This window comes from Chiloscyllium punctatum, chromosome 45 (assembly GCF_047496795.1).
Source record: "Chiloscyllium punctatum isolate Juve2018m chromosome 45, sChiPun1.3, whole genome shotgun sequence".
In the NCBI taxonomy this organism is placed as follows: Eukaryota; Metazoa; Chordata; class Chondrichthyes; order Orectolobiformes; family Hemiscylliidae; genus Chiloscyllium; species Chiloscyllium punctatum.
In genome coordinates this window covers 55,354,540-55,374,800 of record NC_092783.1, presented here as the reverse complement: position 1 = coordinate 55,374,800, position 20,261 = coordinate 55,354,540, and the positions used below count along the sequence as shown (strand labels likewise).

At 40.9% G+C, this 20,261-nt stretch overlaps 1 protein-coding gene across 1 annotated transcript in view; it reads left to right on the top strand.

Moving 5' to 3' along the window:
• The window catches only part of pik3c2b (phosphatidylinositol-4-phosphate 3-kinase, catalytic subunit type 2 beta), a 169,679-nt gene that overhangs the window by 39,525 nt on the left and 109,893 nt on the right, over positions 1-20,261 (top strand). Inside the window, exons 5-6 of the mRNA XM_072563818.1 lie at positions 557-677; positions 19,997-20,108. Coding sequence (XP_072419919.1) covers positions 557-677; positions 19,997-20,108 — 233 coding nt within the window. The remainder of the gene's footprint in view (positions 1-556; positions 678-19,996; positions 20,109-20,261) is intronic.

Here is a 20,261-nt window from a genome sequence, read left to right as displayed (position 1 = left end):
TCATATCATCTGTTGCTGCTACAATCTGACCTTTATTTATGTCTAAACTCTCCTGGTGAGCTTCTATGTTGTACCATCTGTAAAACTTCACAAAACTCTGCTGTCACATCACATGTCATCCTTGTATTTGAAATTCTGTCTTTCACTTTCATATTCCTCAGTGGCTTTGCCCCTTCTTAATTTTGTAACCTCATCTTGACCTACCATCATCTTAGAATTCTGTTCTCCTCCAAATCTGACCTTGTGCCCTGGGCTCTATTTTCATTGTTCTTCCATGGGCAGTCATGCCTTCAACTTTGCTATTTCAACTGATCAGATTCTAAGCTCAGGATTTTACTCCCTAAAATTCTTTATTTCTCCATTTCCCCACCTTTTAAAGTCCTCAATAAAATCTATTTCCTTGACGAAGCCTTTTTTTAAACTTGTCCTATCATATTCTTTTTGGCTCAATGTCAAGTTTTATTTGAAAATATTTGTTTGAGAGATCTTGAACTGAGTTAGTGGTTAAATATGAATCCAAATTGTTCACTGGTTGTGGCATTGCATTGTTTTCCAGGGGGCTCCACAGTAGATCTAGTTATTTATCAGACTCTCTGTTACATCTATGACAACCTCCGTGGCATAAACGTTGACAACTTTGTCTTGAAGATATGTGGACTGGAAGAATTTCTACAGAAGTAAGTTACTTGCTGAAATTTTAATGCATGTACAAATAGCTTGCTGTGGAAGTTGGCATTTAACAAAGGCATTATTTAAAAATAGTAAACGTACGGTGGTACTTAAAAAGAGAACATACTGGAAAATGATTAAAGTGATTGGCTAATATTGTGCATTTTGAACCTTTTCTCCCTAAGGTACCATTCTACTAAATCTGATTCTCTACAAGCTCTTGACAGTACCCAATTCCTGCCCCCCACCCTCCAAACTGTGATGCCCAACATTGATCAGTGTTTTCTAGGGCAGGTTTAAACCATAATAGATGAAGGTTTAACATTACTTTCTTGCAGTTCTGCATTGTGCTTCTGTTATAAAGCCATGCTTTTTACCAGCTTTATAACTTTTTCTTGTGACCTTCGCTGATTTATATTTCTGTTTCCTGCACAATTATACCTTATCAAAATTGTGCCATTTTATTTACATTTCCAAAATGCATCATTTCACACTCATGCTAGTAACCAGATTGAAATCAGGAGATGGAACGCAGCACATTGTACCTCCCCGCTCACAGAATGTTCCAGTGCCATGAAAGCTGCAGTTGCTGAGATCTGTCACTTACCACACACCGCAGTTCCAACTGCAGACTTTCCTGTTCTGTGGTAGTGGACAGAATCTTGGGTTTTGATCAGCTGCCTTTTGAAGTCAGACACTGGTACAGTAACTCTGCCACTTGGTTAACTCTGTCAGTACCACATTGTTATCACAAAGTTATGAACATGGCTAAATGTTCAAACTGGCCACTGTTTAACCATCTACCCATTTCGGTGTATGAATGGGTGACATCTATCTGACTCTAACTTAAAAAGTTGTCAGGTCCTGGTAGTTGACTTGGTGTATTTTGTTTTTGATTCATTCATGATATGTAGAATGTGCCAGCATTTGCCGAGAGGCAGTTAAAAATTCAACACGTAGGCCAGACAAAGATGACAGATTGCCTTCCCCAAAGGATGCCCGTTGATACTGGTTGCATGGATTTTCCAGATTTATTTTAAATTGAGTTCAAATTTCACCATCTGCCATGGTGGGATTTGAACCCATCACTGCAAAATGTTCACCTGAAGTTCTGGGTTACTAGGCCAGTGACATTACCACTGTGTCATTCCCTACCCATTTTTCATACTGCTGTTGCTGGGAAACTAGACAACTAGAGGTTCACAGAGATCACAGTCTCTTGAATAAAGGGAAAACTTGATTACCTTTTATGATGCATTAAGGTGTGGATAAAGTAATCTGTCAGGTGAAGATTATGTCGGGAGCCATCGTGTTTGTTCAAGTAGGAAGAGGGACTGATGAGCAGAAGGAAGCCTGAGACTTTTAATGGAGTATTGCACACTGTTTGCCTGTTCTCTATTTACCCTTAGGCCCTGACCCAGAGAACAGTCTCAAAGAATCATGTTTGTCATTCCTTTCCTTTTGACAATGTCTTTTGGACACCATTTGAACTGTGGCTTTTTAAAAATTCACTGGGGTGTAGGCATTGCTGACAGAGCCAGCATTTGTTACTTGTCCCTATTTGTCCTTTGAGAACGTCATGGTGAGTTGCTGCCTTGAATCACTGCAGTCCATGGTTTTTCAGATTGGGAGGGAATTCGAGGATTTTGACCCAATGATATTGAAGGAATGGCAGTATATTTCCAAGTCACCAAGATGGTGAGTGGCTTGGTGGTTAACTTGCAAATGGTGGTATTGCCATTTCCTTCTAGATGAGTGGTCATGGGTTTGGAAGGAGCTGTCTCAGGAGTTTTGGTGAATTTCTAAAGTTTATCTTGTCAATAGTACACTGCCACTGAGCATCAGTAGTGGAGGGAATGGATGTTTGTGGATGTGCTGTCAGTCAGGTGGACTTTTTTTTTCGGGTGCCGAGGTTCTTTGTGTTAGGAGCTGCACTCGTCCAGGCATTTGCAAAGTTTCCATCACACACTTGATTTTTGCCTTGTGGACAGTGGCTGTAGTTATTTAGATGACAAATAATAACTGGGCCTATTTTGAGGAGGAGAATTTTTTTCAAATGTGTTATTTGGCTGTGGATGACAAGGTCACATTCATTACCTATCTCTACCTGTCCTCCCTCTGGAAGGTATTATTGGGCTTTTTCTTTGAACTTCCTTTTGTTTTTATGATGGTACCTCAGCAGCCTTAGAAAAACATTACTCAGGATGCTCTATGACCCTAACAGATTTTTGCAGCTGTTGAAATGTTTCTACAATGTTGGAAGTAAAAGTCATGTGTTTCACATGTACTGTTGAAGTGTGTTTGGTACATTTCTGCAGTCAGTTTGTGACAGTGGCATAAGGAAGATAGGTTGAGTTCAGCCACAAAAACACCGATTAAGAAAATAGATTTGTCTTGGATAGCCTCAAGTTTTTTGACTATTCTTGCAGCTACACCTGCCAGGCAAGTGTAAAGGGAGGAAGCCCTTTTACTTGGAGAGACCCTGGTGATATCGGTAGCATCAAGCGAGAGCTGCAATGTCGACCGTAGACTGATAAAATTTTTCACTCCTGATTTTTGCCAGATAAAACTCAATAAGGTTGGCTGTTGCAGGATCCTTGGAGGCTGACTTCATTGGTAACAAGAATGTCACGCGTCCTATAATGAAAGCACCTTTTAAAGATCTTGATAAAGGTACACAGTGGAGTTTCAGAACACCAGTTGTTTTACTACATGGATATGATTTGCAGATTAGATGACGCAATGACTTAGCCATATGTGCAATAGGCTGGACACTTTTTTTTAATTCCCCAATTCCATTTCAGTCCATTGGGAATTGATCTAGTACAACAAGAACTTGTAGTTACCCAGCAGCTTTATCAAAATAAAACATCTCAACATGTTTCAGAGGAACACTGTTCAGAAGGCTATAGATGTGAAATGATTTCCAATGTTTTCCTCACAGATGACTGAAAGTCATTCATGTTCAATGTGTCGCAGAATTAAGTTGGGAATGGCGTGGGGCTTATAGTGGTAGAATTACTTTAAAGTAAACACTCTAAATTCTGAGTTCTGAGAAAGGGTCACTAGACTTGAAACGTTAACTTTGCTTTCTGTCCAAATCTGCTACCAGGTATTGCTGCCAAACCTGCTATGTTTCTCCAGCAATTTCAGTTTTCCTCCAAATTGATCATTATATTAGAAACTATCTATTTGGTCTTCACTTTAAGAACATCTAGGCTCCTTAGTGAGGGGGAAAAAAATACCTTTCCAAAGGGCACAGGTAGCAACCGCAATATGCAGAAGGCTTGCAGAGATTTGCAGACTTACACATCTCGTGTGTTACTTTCAGTCTGAGTGTGTTCAGTGTAAACAGGATCATTGAATGAAGCTTGGTTAACAACTTCTCTTTTTTTACTTTTTTAAACATGTAGAATATTTAAATGTTAGATTCTATTTTCAGTTTTTAATTTTCCCCAGTTTATTCAGTGTGACAGTCTCTCAAATGCAGCTGCAATCTTGTATTCTTAAACAGGCTGCTTGTCTATGTTGCACCTGTATGTACAATTGTATCCCTACCACTATGTGTGTGGGTGTGTGTGTGGGTGTATGTGCTCCTTTGCTGGTGTGGGTGTGTGTGTATAAATATTCGTGCAGTTGCTTTTGCGACTGTATGTGTTTGCACCTGTGGGCCACAATTTTCTGGGCCTACTGATAGGAAGTGAACTTAATTAATTGGAATGTTGTTAGATCCCTGGAAGATTCAGTAGTTTTTCTTACCTTAGTAGATGGTGTGTTCTCCTACTTTTAGGGTATGAAATAGGAAGATCTTGTGTGTGTCTATGCGTGTGTGTCACGCACTGCAGAAGGAGAGCTGGAAGTTTTATTTAAACCTACTTTTGTGTCCCGGGCATTGGAAAACTCTGCAGAAACTTTCCTACAAACACTAGCCTCTTACCCAATCAAGCAGATCTCTGAAATGAAAGTGCAACATTCAATGGAAGCGTGAGTTTTGTGTCTCTTTCCTGTTATTTGCTGGAATCCAGAGAAGCAGTGAGCTAAATGAGCCAACGTACATTCCAGGCATAAGCAGTAGCTTTTACTGAGTGAGCTAATCTCCAGATGGCTAGTATAGTTACTAGTTGAGATGACTAGCATAGACCTGTATGAGGAAATTAGATAAATATTTGGTGGAGAAGTGAAGTAAAGGATGGAATGAGAGATGAAATAGGATGATAGGAAGCTCATTTAGGGCGTAAGCATCTACATAGCGACCTTGGGCCAATTCAGCTGTTTCTGTGTTATAGAAAAGTACAAGCAGTAGTAGACCATTCAGTCCCACAAGTCTGCTCCTCCATTCTAGATCGTGGCTGATCATCATCTACTTCAGTGCCATTTTAGCACACTACTTCCACATCCCTTGATGTCATTAGTATCTAGAAATGTGTCCATCATTGTCTTGAATTTACTCAATGACTGAGCTTCCTCAGTCCTCTCGGTTTCAGAATTCAAAAGGTTCACTGCCCACTGACTGAAGAATTTGTTTCTCATCTCAGTCTTAAATGGCTTGCTCTTTTTAATGAGACTGTGTCTATTTGGTTGATCCCTTTTATGAATTTTTGTTTCCATGAGATCTCCTTTCACTCATCTAAACTCCAGAAAATACCAGATCATTTTCTTCAACCTCTCCCCAAAGTGTTGTAAAGGTAATATAATACAAACAGCCTCTGCTTTCCCTGTTCTAAGACTAAAGGAAGAGAACACAAAAGAACTCAGCTTTTTTCATAATCATGGTGTGACCCGCCCTCAAAGATTATTCATACATTGATGTGATGATCAATCTTATGCAGGAGCTGCTGTCATACATGAGACCAGAAGGAGATTTCCACCCACTCAGCTGATCCAACTCTGACTCCAGCAAAGATCCCTGAATTGGCCTTGTTTGCACTTTTCAGCCAGCTTCTAGCATGAATGATTCATGCATCAAAGTGTCTAGCTCAGGAGATGTTGGTTAATTGTCATGTTTTTAAAAAGTTATTAAATGGGTTACGATTGTCAGTTCAATTCCCTCACTTCACAGCCCAGATGGAAGGTAATCATAGTTTTAAAAGGCAGTTGGACAGATGTTTGCGAATGAGGAATTTTTATAGAGGAACAGTAAAGGCAAGGGACTAAGCAGAGAACTCCTCTTTCTAAGAATTAAGAGAGAGCTCAAGGTAGATAAACCACCTCCTATGTTTCAGGTTTCTATGATTCTGTAAATTGAAGTAAGTATTTCAGCTTGGGCATATTCAGCGAGACCACAGTTGACCTACTTAATGGACTCCATCTATCTGCCTTGACTCAACATCGTTATGTATCACTGTCTTGGAACAATCTTAAGCTTACCTTTTGTATGTCTGTATCAAAACTCTGTAGCTTTTTGGAGGGTTTCTCACTTTGAGCTCTGGCAGGTTTTTTTGCTCTATCTTACAAAACTGGTCTCATTATCTACCCCGCCCCTATGGTATATTATACGTCTGGTTTCCATTCCATCTTCCCTCTTGCTGTTCCTGGAAGAACTCACGAGGTTTCCTGGAATTCACTAATATCCATTGCACACCCTATGAGTACCTCTGATCCAGAGCTGCCCTGCACCATTCCTGATATTTCTCTGCGGCGCAGTGCATTAACATTGTCACCTAGATTATAGCAGTCTCAGCCATTTGGAGAAACAGGGTTAATGTCATTTTACCCTCTGCTATTGCAAGTTCCATCATCCTCTTTCCACTGCCTTACACTCGTGCTTGTTCTCTGCTGCTGTACCCACCTTTCCCTTCTTTAATACCTGCCTTTTTGATTCCATGAGGAAAACTGCCCACAATCAGACAGAAAGACTCCAGCTGAGTGGCATATTGCCCATCATTCAGTTCCTCAGCCCTTTTGAAGAGAGATTAGTTTCCCCAGCTGCCCAAACAGAGTCGGACTGGTATTGCAGACTTCCCTTGAGTTACTATGCCAAACGTTTGAGTGAAAGCTGTCCCCTTTTCTTGACTGAGGCCTGCTGGAAATGATTGGCAAGCTTTAAATGACAAGTTTTCAGGCTTTGTGTCTGCCCTAAATGATACAGTGACACAGCAGTGTTATGAGCCTGCTATGTTTGGCTGAGGGGGATAACTGAAAACAAAGCAATGCAAGGCAGGGATGCTGTGAGCACCCAGGTATGGTCAAAGTGTATAAGTACAATGACAGTTAGCAGAGAGTCCAAAGATGTAGTTTGGTTCATTCTGTGAGCTGGATGTGTGTCCTTGCAGTAATATTACTGATAGACCCTTAGGTCCATATTTGAAGTGCAGAAGCATTCAGTAAATTGGTTCTTAGGAGTGGAACATGTCAGATGCCGATGTCTATGGATGTGGCTGTACACATGCAGTATATCCTAGGATGTTTGAATTTGGTGTCCAACATGGAGGTTGTTTGGAGCAAGTGGTGAGCTGAATCCACCAGAAATTTGCTCTGGTTTCTTTGAGTTTTCCTGTTGTCTAATATGTTTGGCGAGTTTGGTAAAATGGGAGGTATTATGTTAATGTGGCATGTTATGCCATTAACAAGCCCTTAATAAGCACTAATCTTTGTCATTGACGTTTGAATGCTTATGAAAAGTTACGGTGAATTACTCCCAATGTTGAGCTGGGCCTTGCCACACTTGTTGCTTGATTCTGACATATACTCTGCCAAAGCCAAAATTGCTCAGACTTCTAGGATTCCACCTATAAATCTTAAAATTATTAATTGAGCTTGTATCGTGATACTTTATATACATTCTACACATTTAGCCGTTTGCATGAAAAATGTTTGTCAATATAATCGAAATCTAGGCTGATGCCTCTGTGAAGTGCATGAAAATTTTCTGGCATTCTCTAGCTGTACATTGTTATTCCCACCCTGTTTGATTCAACTGGTGGTATTCTGGACACCCACTGGAGGAGCCGCTGTGTGAAATGTGTAACTGAGGCCTTATGCTGCTGTGTCAAGAGATCAGGAGAGGTGGATATCACAGCTGACACGTGACCCAAAATACTGGCACTTTGAGCAAAGTGTGCAGTCAGTTCCAGCAGTGAGAGTAAGCTGCCACCTCAGGACAGGATATGTGTAACTGAAAGATAAGTGTGAATTGGACTGTAAATCATACAGGGACAGGGGCTGCAACATCCTGTGTTTAGTCAGCATTCCCGCAGGGAAAGGTGGCAGATCTCAACCCTTCACACCTCCCTTCAATAAATATTTTTTTAAGATCAACTTGTGGCCAACTTCAAGAGCAATTTCTCTGTCACAGAGCTCTAGCATCAGTAATGAAGGTTTGTAGATAGATTTCAGTGCTTGGAGCTCAAGCTGCTGAAGGCACAGCTGAAAATGGTGGAGCAGTTGAAATTGGAGAGGCACAAAGGGCTAGAATTAGATAAGTGCAAACATCTCAGTGGGAAGGGAGAGGTGTACAGGGTCCGGGTGCGTGTGTGCAGGTAAGGCAGGAGGAGATTAAGGATGGAGGGCAATATTGAAAATCAGGATGAAAATGTTAAGTTTGAGTTGGTGCTTGACATAACCAATATCGATCAGTGAGCACAGAGCTGACAGATGAATGAGACTTGGTTTTATTGACAACACTGGTAGCAGTGTTTTGGATGATCCCAGGTTTACAGAGTTTAGAATATTGCAGGAAGTTGCTATCAGGTACATATTGGCATAGGCAAGTATAGAAGTAGGAGAAAGTGAGGACTGCAGAGTCCAAAGATGTGTAGGTCAGGTGAATTGGCCATGCTAAATTGCCCGTAGTGTTAGGTAAGGGGTAGATGTAGATGTTGGGGTATGGGTGGGTTACGCTTCGGCGGGGCGGTGTGGACTTGTTGGGCCGAAGGGCCTGTTTCCACACTGTAAGTAATCTAATCTAATCTAATCTAATCAGACCTGCAGAGTCAAGAGTTGAAAAATGTAGCACTGGAAAAGCACAGCAGATTGGACAGACATCAATGAGGATTTCGGTAGCAGACGAATGGTGCAGGACTAATGTTGGGTAATGGAGGTGGAATAAGCAGTCTTAGTGATTGAACTCCTACACCAAGGTTGCTGGCGCTCTGATTTTTGTCTCCAATGTCTGCCAGGGAGGGATACGAACATGCAAATTAGGAGAAAGAATAGGCTCCTCAGCCCTTTGAGCTTGCTATGCCATTCAGTAATATCATGGCTGACTGATTACACCACATCTGGCATACCCTGATAACTTTTCAACCCCTTGCTTGTCAAGAACCTATCTGTCTTTACCTTAAAAATATTCTGCTTCTACTGCCTTATGAGGAAGAGAGTTCGAAAAACTTTGTACGTTCTATGAGGGGAAAAAGAAAATTCTCATCTCAGTCTTAAATGGGCAGCCTCCTATTTTGAGAGTCACACTTAGTTCTGGATTCTCTCACATGAAGAATTATCCTTTCCATATGCCCATTGTCAAAACCCTTAAGAGCCTATGTGTTTCAATCAAGTTGTCTCTTGCTTATCTACACTTCGGCTTAGCCTGTCTGACTTTTCCTCATAACACAAGGCACCCATACCAGGTATTCAACAAGTAAATCTTCTCCGAACTGCTACCAAAGTGTTTTCATCCATTCTTAAAGATGGAATTGGTAGCTAGGAATCAGTTTGTGGTGACTTCAGTCTTCCCAATACTTAGAGGAAACTTCTCGTCCAGTGTTGGATGTCAAATAATTAATCAACAGTAGGGGCATTGAGAGAGGTGGTGTTCAGGTAGAGTTGAGAATTGTCAACATATGAAAATTAATGCGTGCTTTCACAGGATGAGAGATTGCATACAGATGCGAAGCAGTACCACTGCTTTCAAAGGCAACTGTCTACTCGCAAATAGAGCTAATCATTTACTATGTCCATTAACAGGCATGCTTGCTATTTACAAAGGCACCACCTCCGACAAATTCAGGCCAATAACTATTTTCACGAGATTTCTTACGTTCCTTTCCTTGTCCTGGCACTCTGCTTTTCCCATTGGATAGAAAGCTACTTCCTTAAATTTCCAAGCTGTATCAAAATTGGCCATTATTGATACTATTGATTCTGTAGTCACATGATGGTAGGTAAATTGTAGGTGGTAAATGATGTGTTAAATAGCAGATATTCAGGAGGCCATTCTGTGACTAATTTAAAAACAATAACAGAAGTTGTTGAAAAAGCTCAGCAGATCTGGCAGCATCTGTGAACAGAATTGAAGTTAACGTTTCGGGTTCAGTGACCCTTCCTCAAAATCCTGTGACTAATTAAGCCTGAATTCTGACTGTAGCAGCTGCAAAAATAGATAATTTCAAACTTCAAATTTCCAATTTCAAACCGTGATTTTACGTTTTTTCCCTTTTTTCTAACCAAGAAGCACAGATTCAAACAAACATTTTCTGGGAAGGTCACACTGAAGTACTGAAGCACCTGCCCTGAAGGTTACCTACACCTGCCACCATTTTGTGCACCAAGCCTTCAGCCTAAGAACCAGAAATTGGTCACTTTTGTGTAAGGTTACCTGGACGGATGGGAATGTAAAAGCCATAAGTCCACCCAGATTCAATCTGGCACCTTTTACTGCTTCAAGTTACAATCACAAATTTAAGTTATTCATGTATCAAAGTTACTTCTGGAAAACCCCTGAAGCGGAAACTGCTGATGAACCATTGGAGAATAAAACAAACAAGCAAACAGAGAAGCATTGGCTTTGAGAAGGAGTGCAGATGTCTGACATTTGCCCCTTCTTCAGCAGTACTCCTCTCCCTTCTCTGCATTTTCTCACTCTCTTCATCTCTCCTCTCTCTTTTCCATTTTCCTTACCCTTTCACTTCTCCCTTCTCTTTTTCCCTCCCTCTTATCCCTTCTCTTTTCTCACTCTCTTACCTGCTTTTCTGTCTCTTCTCTCTCCTCCCATCTCTGTCCTGTATTTTCACTCATTCTTTCCTCTTTTTCTATCAGCTTTGTCTTGTTCTCACTTTTTCCCTTTCTCTCTCGTTCTCCCTTCCATCCTCCCTTCCTTCCTCCCTCCCTCCCTTCCTCCACGGATATATTTGGCATCATAATTCAGAAGTGAAGATGTTGAAGGAGGGAGAAACAGGTCATAGGGAAAGAGAATCAACCAAAAGTGAAGGAAACCAATCTCAGAAAATATCTGCTGCTATGCTTGCCATGGTTTGTAGCTTTTGAGTAATCCATGAATAAATGTTTGTCTTGAATATAAGGGTTTGTTGTTCATTATCCTTCAATTGTATGTGTGTGTGTGTGTTATCAAGCTGAATCCAACACTGATTTTGTAGTTACTGTCTTCTCTTACTTTAGCATACCGATGAGAGAAAAGAGGAGGGAAAGGGTTGTAGGGCACTTGGAATGATTATGGGAAACACTTTCTGAATAACATTGCACTTGGCTAGGAAGTTGCAGATTAGGCAGTGATTGTGGTTGATTTCACAAAGTTTAATGAATACCAGCTAATCCATGCCTTAAATCATTGAAATCTATAATCTTTTAATTAACACATAGGCCTTTAGAGTTAGTTTCAATGAGGGTAATAACTGATTCTATTCTGTTTGATTTGATTTATTGTTGTCACACGTATTGAGATAGTGAAAAGTGGTGTTTTGCATGCTGTACAGGCAGATATACCTTACGAAGTGAATCAAGTAGCAAAACAGAATGCAGAATACAATTGCAGAGAAGGAGATCAACATTAACATTTGAGAGTCTAGATTGGAGTGGTATTGGATAAGCACAGCAGGTCAGGAGCATCCGAGGAGCAGGAAAATCGACGTTTCGGGCAAAAGCCATTCATGCCCGAAACATCAATTTTCCTGCTCCTTGGATGCTGCCTGACCTGCTGTGCTTATCCAGCACCACTCTAATCTAGACTCTGATTTCCAGCATCTGTAGTCCTCACTTTTGCCTATTAACATTTGAGAGGTCATTCAAAAGTCTGGTAAGAGCAGAGAAGTTGTTCTTGAATTTGTTTGTATGTGTATTCAGTATTTATATCTTCTATCTGATGGAAGATGGTGAAAAAGAATATAACTGGTGTTGGGGGGGGGGAGGGGGGCGGGGCGGGGGAGGGGAGGAGAGGAGAGGCATCGTGATTATGTTGGTTGCTTTCCTGAGGCACTGGCAAGTATAGATCATGTCAATGGATGGAAGGCTGGATTGTGTGATGAGCTGGGCTGTGTTGACAGTTTCTTGCAGTCTTGGAAAGAGCAGTTGCTGTACCACACTGTGGTGCACCCAAGTAGGATGATTCTACGGTGCATTTATAACAAATTGGTAAGAGTCTTTGTGGACATGCCAAATTTTTCTGGCCCTCTGAGGAATTGGAGGTGTTGCCGTGCTTTCTTGACCATCTTGTCCGCGTAGGTGGACCAGGACAGATTGTTGGTGATCGTCACTCCCTGATGTTCTTAACCATCTCCACTTCAGCACTGTTGTTGCAGACAGGGTCATGCCCTTCACTCCACTTCCTGAAGTCAGTGACCTGTTCCTTTGTTTTGCTGACATTGATGGAGTGACTGTTGTCTTTACACCATGCTGCTAAGGACTCAGTCTCTTACCTGTGCTCTGGCTTGTTGTTATTGAGATCTGACCTACAATGGTGGTGTCATCAGCAAACTTGTAAATGGAGTTGGGGCAAAATTTGGCCATACAGTTGTGAGTGTGTAAGAAGTATGATAGGGAGCTGAGTACATAGCCTTGTGAGGCACCTGTGTTCGGATTATCATGGAGGAAGTGTCACATATTCTTACTGTCTGCAGTCTGTGGGTTAGAAAGTCAAGGATCCAGTTACAGATAGGGGAAGCGGGGATGTAGATCTCAGAGATTGGAGATGAGCTTTCTTTTGGAATTGTGGTGTTTGAAGGTGGAACTATAGTCGATAAGTACGAGCCTCTTATGGGTATCCTGGTTATCCAGATGTTCCAGAATGAATGTAGGGCCAGAGAGATGGCATCTGCCTTGGACCGGAGGCATCGGTAGGCAAACTGCAAATGATCAAGGCAATCTGGTAGGTTGGAGTTGATGTGAGCCATGACTAACCTCTTGAAGTGCTTCATAATTCTAGAGGTCAGAACCACCAGGCGATAGTCATGGAGGCACGCTGCATGATTTTTCTTTGGCACTGAGATGATGGTGATCATCTTGAAGCAGGTAGGGACTTCAGATCGAAATAAGGAGAGCTTAAAGATGTCAGCGAGTACTTCCACCATTTGGTCTGCACAGGATCGGAGTGCACAGTCGGGCATTTCAATCAGGCCATTCAGTTTCCGTGGGTTCACGGAATTTAACATCTGTGGCAGTGACCAAGGGTACAGGTGGATCAGAGGCTATGTGAACAAGTGGATATCATTTCACTGACCTTCTGTTCAAAGTGAGCATAGAATGCGTGGAGCTCATCGGGTAGGGCTGCATTTAAATAGACTAGATTAGATTCCCTACAGTATGGAAACAGGCCCTTTGGCCCAACAAGTCCATACTGACGCTCCGAAGAGTAACCCATTCCCCTACATTTATCCCTAACTAATGCACCTAACACTATGGGCAATTTTAGCATGGCCAATTCACCTAACCTGCACATCTTTGGACTGTGGGAGGAAACTGGAGCACCCAGAGGAAACCCACGCAGACGCTGGGAGAGCGTGCAAACTCCACACAGATAGTCACCCGAGGCTGGAATCAATCCTGGGTCCCTGGTGCTGTGAGGCAGCAGTGCTAACCACTGAGCCACCGTGCTGCCCCAATTGTTGCCTGCAACTCTGTTCGACTTTTCTTTGAAACCCATTATGTAGTGTAAGCCTTGCCACAAATTACAGGTGTCTGTGTGGTTAGTCTGGCTCTTGAGTTGAGTTTGGTGTTGTCTTCTGGCATCCCTGATAACCTTGCGAAGGTCAGGTCTGGATTTCTTGTATAGGTCTGGATCGCCTGACTTGTATGCCTCAGACCTAGACTTCATTAGGGAGTGGATCTCCTGGTTCATCAATAGTTTCTGTTTGGGGAGCATTCAGATTAACTTCTCCAGCACCTAATCTTCTGCACATTTGCTAATGAATTCTGTGATGTTAGTGGCATACTTGTTCAGGTTGGCAGCTAAGTTCTTGAATGTGGACTATTCCACCGATTCTAAGTAGTTCCATAGAATATCTTCCATTGTCACAGACTAACACTGCACTACTTTTTGTACTGAGTTCTCAAGTGTCAATTTCTGTTTGTAAGATGGGAGGAGGAGCACAGCATTGTGATCTGATTTTGCACGGTATTTTGAGGAGAAGCTAGAAACTGATGGTAACAATGCCACTAGTTCTCTTTTCACTTGGCGGCTGGTTTGTTGCAAATGCTCAGCATTACAAAAGGGAGTATTTTTCTGCATTGCTCACATTTTCGAGAACACCCTTGTTGTGCCCTGGGCAAACTTTGTAATGAAAATAATGTGGTCTGACCACCCCAGGAATCACAAATAGATTGACAACTGGATTCTTCTGAATCTTTTAAAGGATTTTGTCATCTGAAGCTCATGGATAAAGCCTTTGCACCTCAGAGTAAGAGATCTCAGAAGTACAGTGGGTGTGTTCATCAGCCTGATTCAACCTCGGTGTTGGAATGCTGCCACCTCTTACTTTATGCGCCAATCAATTGCTTTCTGTGCTTTGATTGGCGCATAGCACAAGACTCTAATTCAGATGTGTCTCTGTTTCTCTAAGTAACGTGTTGTATTCGTATCCAACAGCATTGAGTTATATGATTTACACTATGAAGGGAGAGCATCCCCTGGTGTTGATGTTAATTAGTCAACCAGAGTTAAGTACTCCAATTGCTTTTTTCTGCCTTTCCATGGTGTCATTTTTCCTTTTCAAACTCTTGTCCCTTTGTGTTAATTATGCCTCAATAATTATTTGTGGTGAAGCAATCCATGTTCCAATAAACTCCTGTATGAAGAAAAGGTCCTGAGCTAATTATTACTGCTTTATCAACTAATGGAAGCTATCCGGTCAAAGCTATTAATTATCTTGAAAAGGAAACGCCTTCAGATCTCATTATATTCTCTGTTCAAGCAAGAAAAACTGAACTTTTTAAGTTCTTTTTCGTCTATCAGACCTTTTGTTTTTGTAAAGCGTAGTCATGGTTCCCATTTCGTGGCCCTAATAGTCTGGCTGAACTCCAGGATTATCCTGTGAATGTTACATGTTCAAGATTTCCACTGTGCTTTTGTATTCTGTGTATAGAGACAGAATCATATTTAATGATTTTTGTATTGCTTTCTACCTGAATGTGCACCTTTACAAACTACAGAGCTGCAACTATTCAAGATGGCAGCTCACCACAATCTTCTTGAGGAAAACTAGGGATGGACAATAAACGCAGGCATAGCCAGCGACACCCACGTGCCATGAATGATTTGTAAGAAAGGAGATCTCTGCGCATATTGTTGGAGCTGCCAACCTAACAAAAATTGCATTTCTCACCATTTGCATCCCTTAGCATCCTCAAGAAAGCTTTGTTCCCTATAGTACCCTATGGTTTCATTTTTGCCACAAGCCTTTCGTGTGGCATCTTCTCAAACCACTATCTAATAATCCATAGTTATAATATCCACCACGATTTGATAATGCACCCTGTAATTTCCTTGTAAAATTCAATTAAAAGCATGATGTACCGTTAAAGCATCCATGCTGGTTGCTATGGAGTTGTAGAGATCTACATTACAGAAAATGGCCCATCGTGGCCCCACTACAATTACATTCATGCTGGTAAAAAACAACTACTTAACTACTCTAATCCCACTTTGTAACACTTCGCCTTAATTTTGTGGGATGTGTCATCACGAGTGCAGAACTGAGAGTTCCAGATTCCCACCATTATCTTCCCATTATTTTTACCTCCCATCTCCTATAAGCCATCTGCCCCGACCTTAAATCTATGCCCATTGGTCATTGATCACTTCACCAAGGAGAAAAGTCTCTTTTTATCTCCCCAATCTATGCCCCTCATCATGTTATGCATGTCAGTCCTCTCTGTTCTTGACTATCTTGTGTTTCTAAAGGTGACTAATATCATCCCTTATGATCTCTTGAGGGTGACTGGCAATCAGAGTAAGTCTCAGCACTATTATCCCTTGCCCATTCCTAAAAGCTTGCTATATCTGCCAATCTGCAAAAGACCTTTTGGAAAATTACTAGTTGATGCTTTCACTCTCTCTTCCCTCTTCTGTTCTGAACACTTTCTGAATAGTGAACAAGTGCTAAATTGCAGTAAAATTCACTAAAGCTCTGTAATCTGCCTCCATTTCCAGATGATATTTTGAAATTTAGTGCCATGTTCTATAAAATATATTGGATTACACTTATTATTCTGCTTGGAATTGACACAATAATCTATACAGATTCAGAATGCATCAAAACTGGTGCAAGAATATATAATTGAAGTAATATACTTCAATGTGGTACCAAGAATTGTACTCTGGATGTCTGAAACACCTTTCCACTTCCGTCTTCTCAATCCACTTGCTTGCCATTTCCACATCATGGGCACCTTGCAAATACAAATTATTGTAATTATGAGAGATTGTTTTATGTCAGAAGCAGAAATTTCACAATATTGATCTTGCTCTTGTTAAATAACACTTGATTCTTGACATATTGTACTTTTTATAGATGTATTAGAACCAGAGACTATTGTGTTTCTTAATTCAACAGACTTCAATTTATACGTGAACTCCGGTGTAAGCTTTTTAACATGCCTCTCCATTTGTCTAATGTTCAGGAAATTGTATAAGTTGATTGAGGAGCTATGAGTGAAAGAGTGGTTTATTAGGATATCTGTAGTCTGCATATTTCAAAATTCACAGGGATTATTATTTTGTTCCTTTGGCTTTGAGTTAATTCTAATTAAAATTCTGGATTTCCAACGCATTTATTTTTAAAAAATTGTTGCGTGAAAGAGTGTGTACTTTTTAAAAATAAATCTATTCAGCTATGGGTGGGGCTGATGATGTTCTTTTGCTTTCAATTTCCTGTAAAGTAGGTATTGTGACGCAATATCTCAGCCCACACAGTACTCAGGCAGTAAGCCATTGTTCTGAGTTTGATAACTACCGTTTTGGCTCAGCCTTTGACCCTGTATTCAAGGGCTTCTCAGATTTGCCTTGCCCAGGCTCAGCTGGCACACTGACGTGAATCCATTAAAATATCTGATAATTGGAAGAGTGCACCTGCTTTATGACACTTACCCAGTTCCTCCATCTTCCTGTACTGTTTTAATATGCTTATGACTCATAGCTGTAGATCTTCCCATTATATTTAATTGTAAGAGGAAATTTGGTTGTGGTGCGAGCGTGTTAGTTCCTTTCATTTAATTTTTTTTTCGAAGAGTTAACTAGTTGATAGGATGATGCTTAGCCAATATAGCTCTAGATGTTGCTACATAGTGTGTGGCTCCTCTCGTGCTCCTGGCTAGCTGACAACCTTGAAAGTAGCTGCCCACCATCTATATCATTAAGCAAGTTATTAAGAGGTGGTTGTGGTTGTTATAGAATTATAGAGTTATAGAGTCATAGAGACATACAACATGGAAATCGACTCTTCGGTCCAACTCAACCATGCCCACCAGATATCCTAAATAAGTCTAGTTCCATTTTCCAGCATTTGGCCCACATCTCTCTAAATGCTTCTCATTCACACACCCATTCAGATACCTTTTAAATATTGTAATTGTACCAGCCTCCTCCACTTCCTCTGGCAACTCATTCCATTCGAGCACCACCCTCTCTGTGAAAATGTTGCCCCTAAGCTACCTTTTAAATCTTTCTCCTCTCACCTTAAACCTATGCCCTCTAGCTTTGGACTCCCCCATCCTGGGGAAAAGACCTTGGCTGTTTACCCTATTCCTGCCCCTCACAATTTTATAAACCCTTGTAAGGTCACTCCTCAACCTCTGATGCTCCAGGGAAAATAGCTCCAGTCAATTCAGCCTCTCCCAATAGCTCAAATTCTCTAATCTCAGCAACGTCATTGTAAATCTTTTATGAACCCTCTCCAGTTTAATAGTATCCTTCCTATAACAGGATGACCAGAACTGTGCACAGTAGTCCAGAAGAGGCTTCACCAATGTCCTGTTAAACTTCAACATGATGTTCCAACTCCTGTACTCAAAGGTCTGAGCAAAGAAGGCAAGCATTCTAAATGCTTTCTTAACCACCCTGTCTACATGTGATGCAAATTTTGAAGAATTATTGTTGTTGATGTTGTCTTTCAGTGTACAGGATGGTGAGAGTGGACTTAGGAGTGGGTGATAAGGTGATTTTTATAGGATAACTAACTTACAAATTGCCCCCTTGTTTAAGGGATGTTTTATTCTGTCAAAATAAAATGACAAAAATAACCAGCTCGCGTGGAATGGGAGAAACAATAACCAAGAAATCTGATGGTACCGTGTCAGTTTTACACAGTAAAGGATGTGACAACATAAGAAATAGAGCTGGAGTAGGTCATAATTTCCGTCAAATCTCCCTTACCATTGAGTGAGATCTTACGATCTTTGACCTAAACTTCAATTTCCAGCCCCACTACCCATATCCCTTCTTGTCTTTAGAACCCCAAAAAAATCTATTACCTCAACCTTCTGTATATCAAAACAGTTGATGAGCATTTTAAGCTCTCTAAGTGATACATTTCAAATAGAATGATCCAAGTGTAAAATAATGCCAGATGTGTGCCATCTACAATCATAGTAGAGACAACCAGGGGTTAGGTTTATGATAGATGTCATGCTTTATGATATGCAAGTACGTAACACCTGTTTTAGCCCCCCTTTGCATCATTGGGCTACCCAAAATGCAGCTGACTCTCTGCAAAATAATTTCCACTCCAGTTATGGCACTGGACATTGATGGCTTTATATGCAAAAAGTGTTATAACCACTTTCATAATCACAATTAAAAATCTTGCGTAATGCCAAGTTTTTCAAAATTCATTCATGAGTTTTGAACAGCATTTGCTGTGTCAACATTTATTGTCCATCTCTAGTTGCCCTTGAGAAGGTAGTGTTGAGCTGGCTTCTTGAGCCACTACAGTGCATTGGTAGACCCACAAAGTTGTTTGGATACTAATTGTCCAAGAGCAGTCTGTCTCCATTTACTCCATGAAATTGTTATGATCCTGACATGACCTTGTTCTTCCCTACCTCTCTAATCTCTTCCATCCTTACAATTCTAAAATATTATTCCTCCTATAAATCTGGCCTATTGAGCATCGCCAATTTTAATCTCTCGAAAATTGGCAGCCATGCCTTCAGCTGCCTGGACTCTGAGCTCTGGAATTTCACCACCTCTCCTCTGCTTTTACACCTCACCAGCTCTCTTGGCTTCTTTAAGATGCTTCTTAAAACCTACCTCTCTGATCAAGCTTTTGATCAACTAACCTAATATAGAATTATAGAAACCCTACAGTGTGGAAACAGGCCCTTCGGCCCAACAAGTCCACACCGACCCTCTGAAGAGCAACTCACCCAGAACCACTCCCATCCTATATTTATCCCTGACTAATGCACTTAACCTACACATCCCTGAACACTATGGGCAATTTAGCTGTGGCCAGTTCACCTAACGTGTACATCTTTGGACTGTGGGAGGAAACTGGAGCACCCGGAGGAAGCCCACCCAGACACTGGGAGAATGTGCAAATTCCACACAATCGCCTGAGGTTGGACTCAAACCTTGGTCCCTGGTACTGTGAGGCAGCAGCGCTAACCATATCTACTTATGTGATTGAAAAATATATTGTTTCACAAATGTCCCCTGAAATACCTTTGAATATTTTATTCCATCAAATATATACAGATCTTCTGATATAGGTACACGTTGCTTTTGCTGCATTGCCCAAAAGCACATTCAATATTAGCTTTCAAAAGGGAATTGGATGTATATTGAGAAATGAAATGACACTGGGCCTCTGGGAAAGAACAGAAGAGTGGGACGAATTGGTACATCTTTATAGTGTTAGCACTGGCATGGTTGGCCAAATGTTCTCCATTTTTTACTGTTTAATACTACTGAGAAACTATGCTTTCTAAGCATGCTGCTAATGAGACATTTATCAATTGACGAGACTTTATATGTTGAAGGGAAAGCATGCAATTTACCAAAATTGCCTTTCTTTTGACCATTTTCTTTTACCAGTCAACAGTTATGAATGGTTGAAATAGTTATGAATGACAATTTTGTGGCTCTTTACTAAACTAGCTTTAGAAATTTCTGTGGTGAAAGGAAATCGATTTACTCATGATTGTGACTGAATCCATTCTTTTCCAGTAAACACACAATTGGGAGTCACAAATATGTTCAGTTTTGCCGCAAGTTTGATGTGGATATTAAACTCTACCTGATAGAGCTCAAGGCAGTTCGCAAGGACTTGATGCGTACGGTAAGCAATTCTAAAGTTGCGAATACTGATTCAGTCTGGAAGTTTTATAAAGATCTAAGTTTAAAGTGTTGGGGAATTCAATTTTGTTTACCTTTAGCACCAAGTTATTGGTTAGATTGAGGAGACAGAGGTTTAACTGAACCACCCATCTCT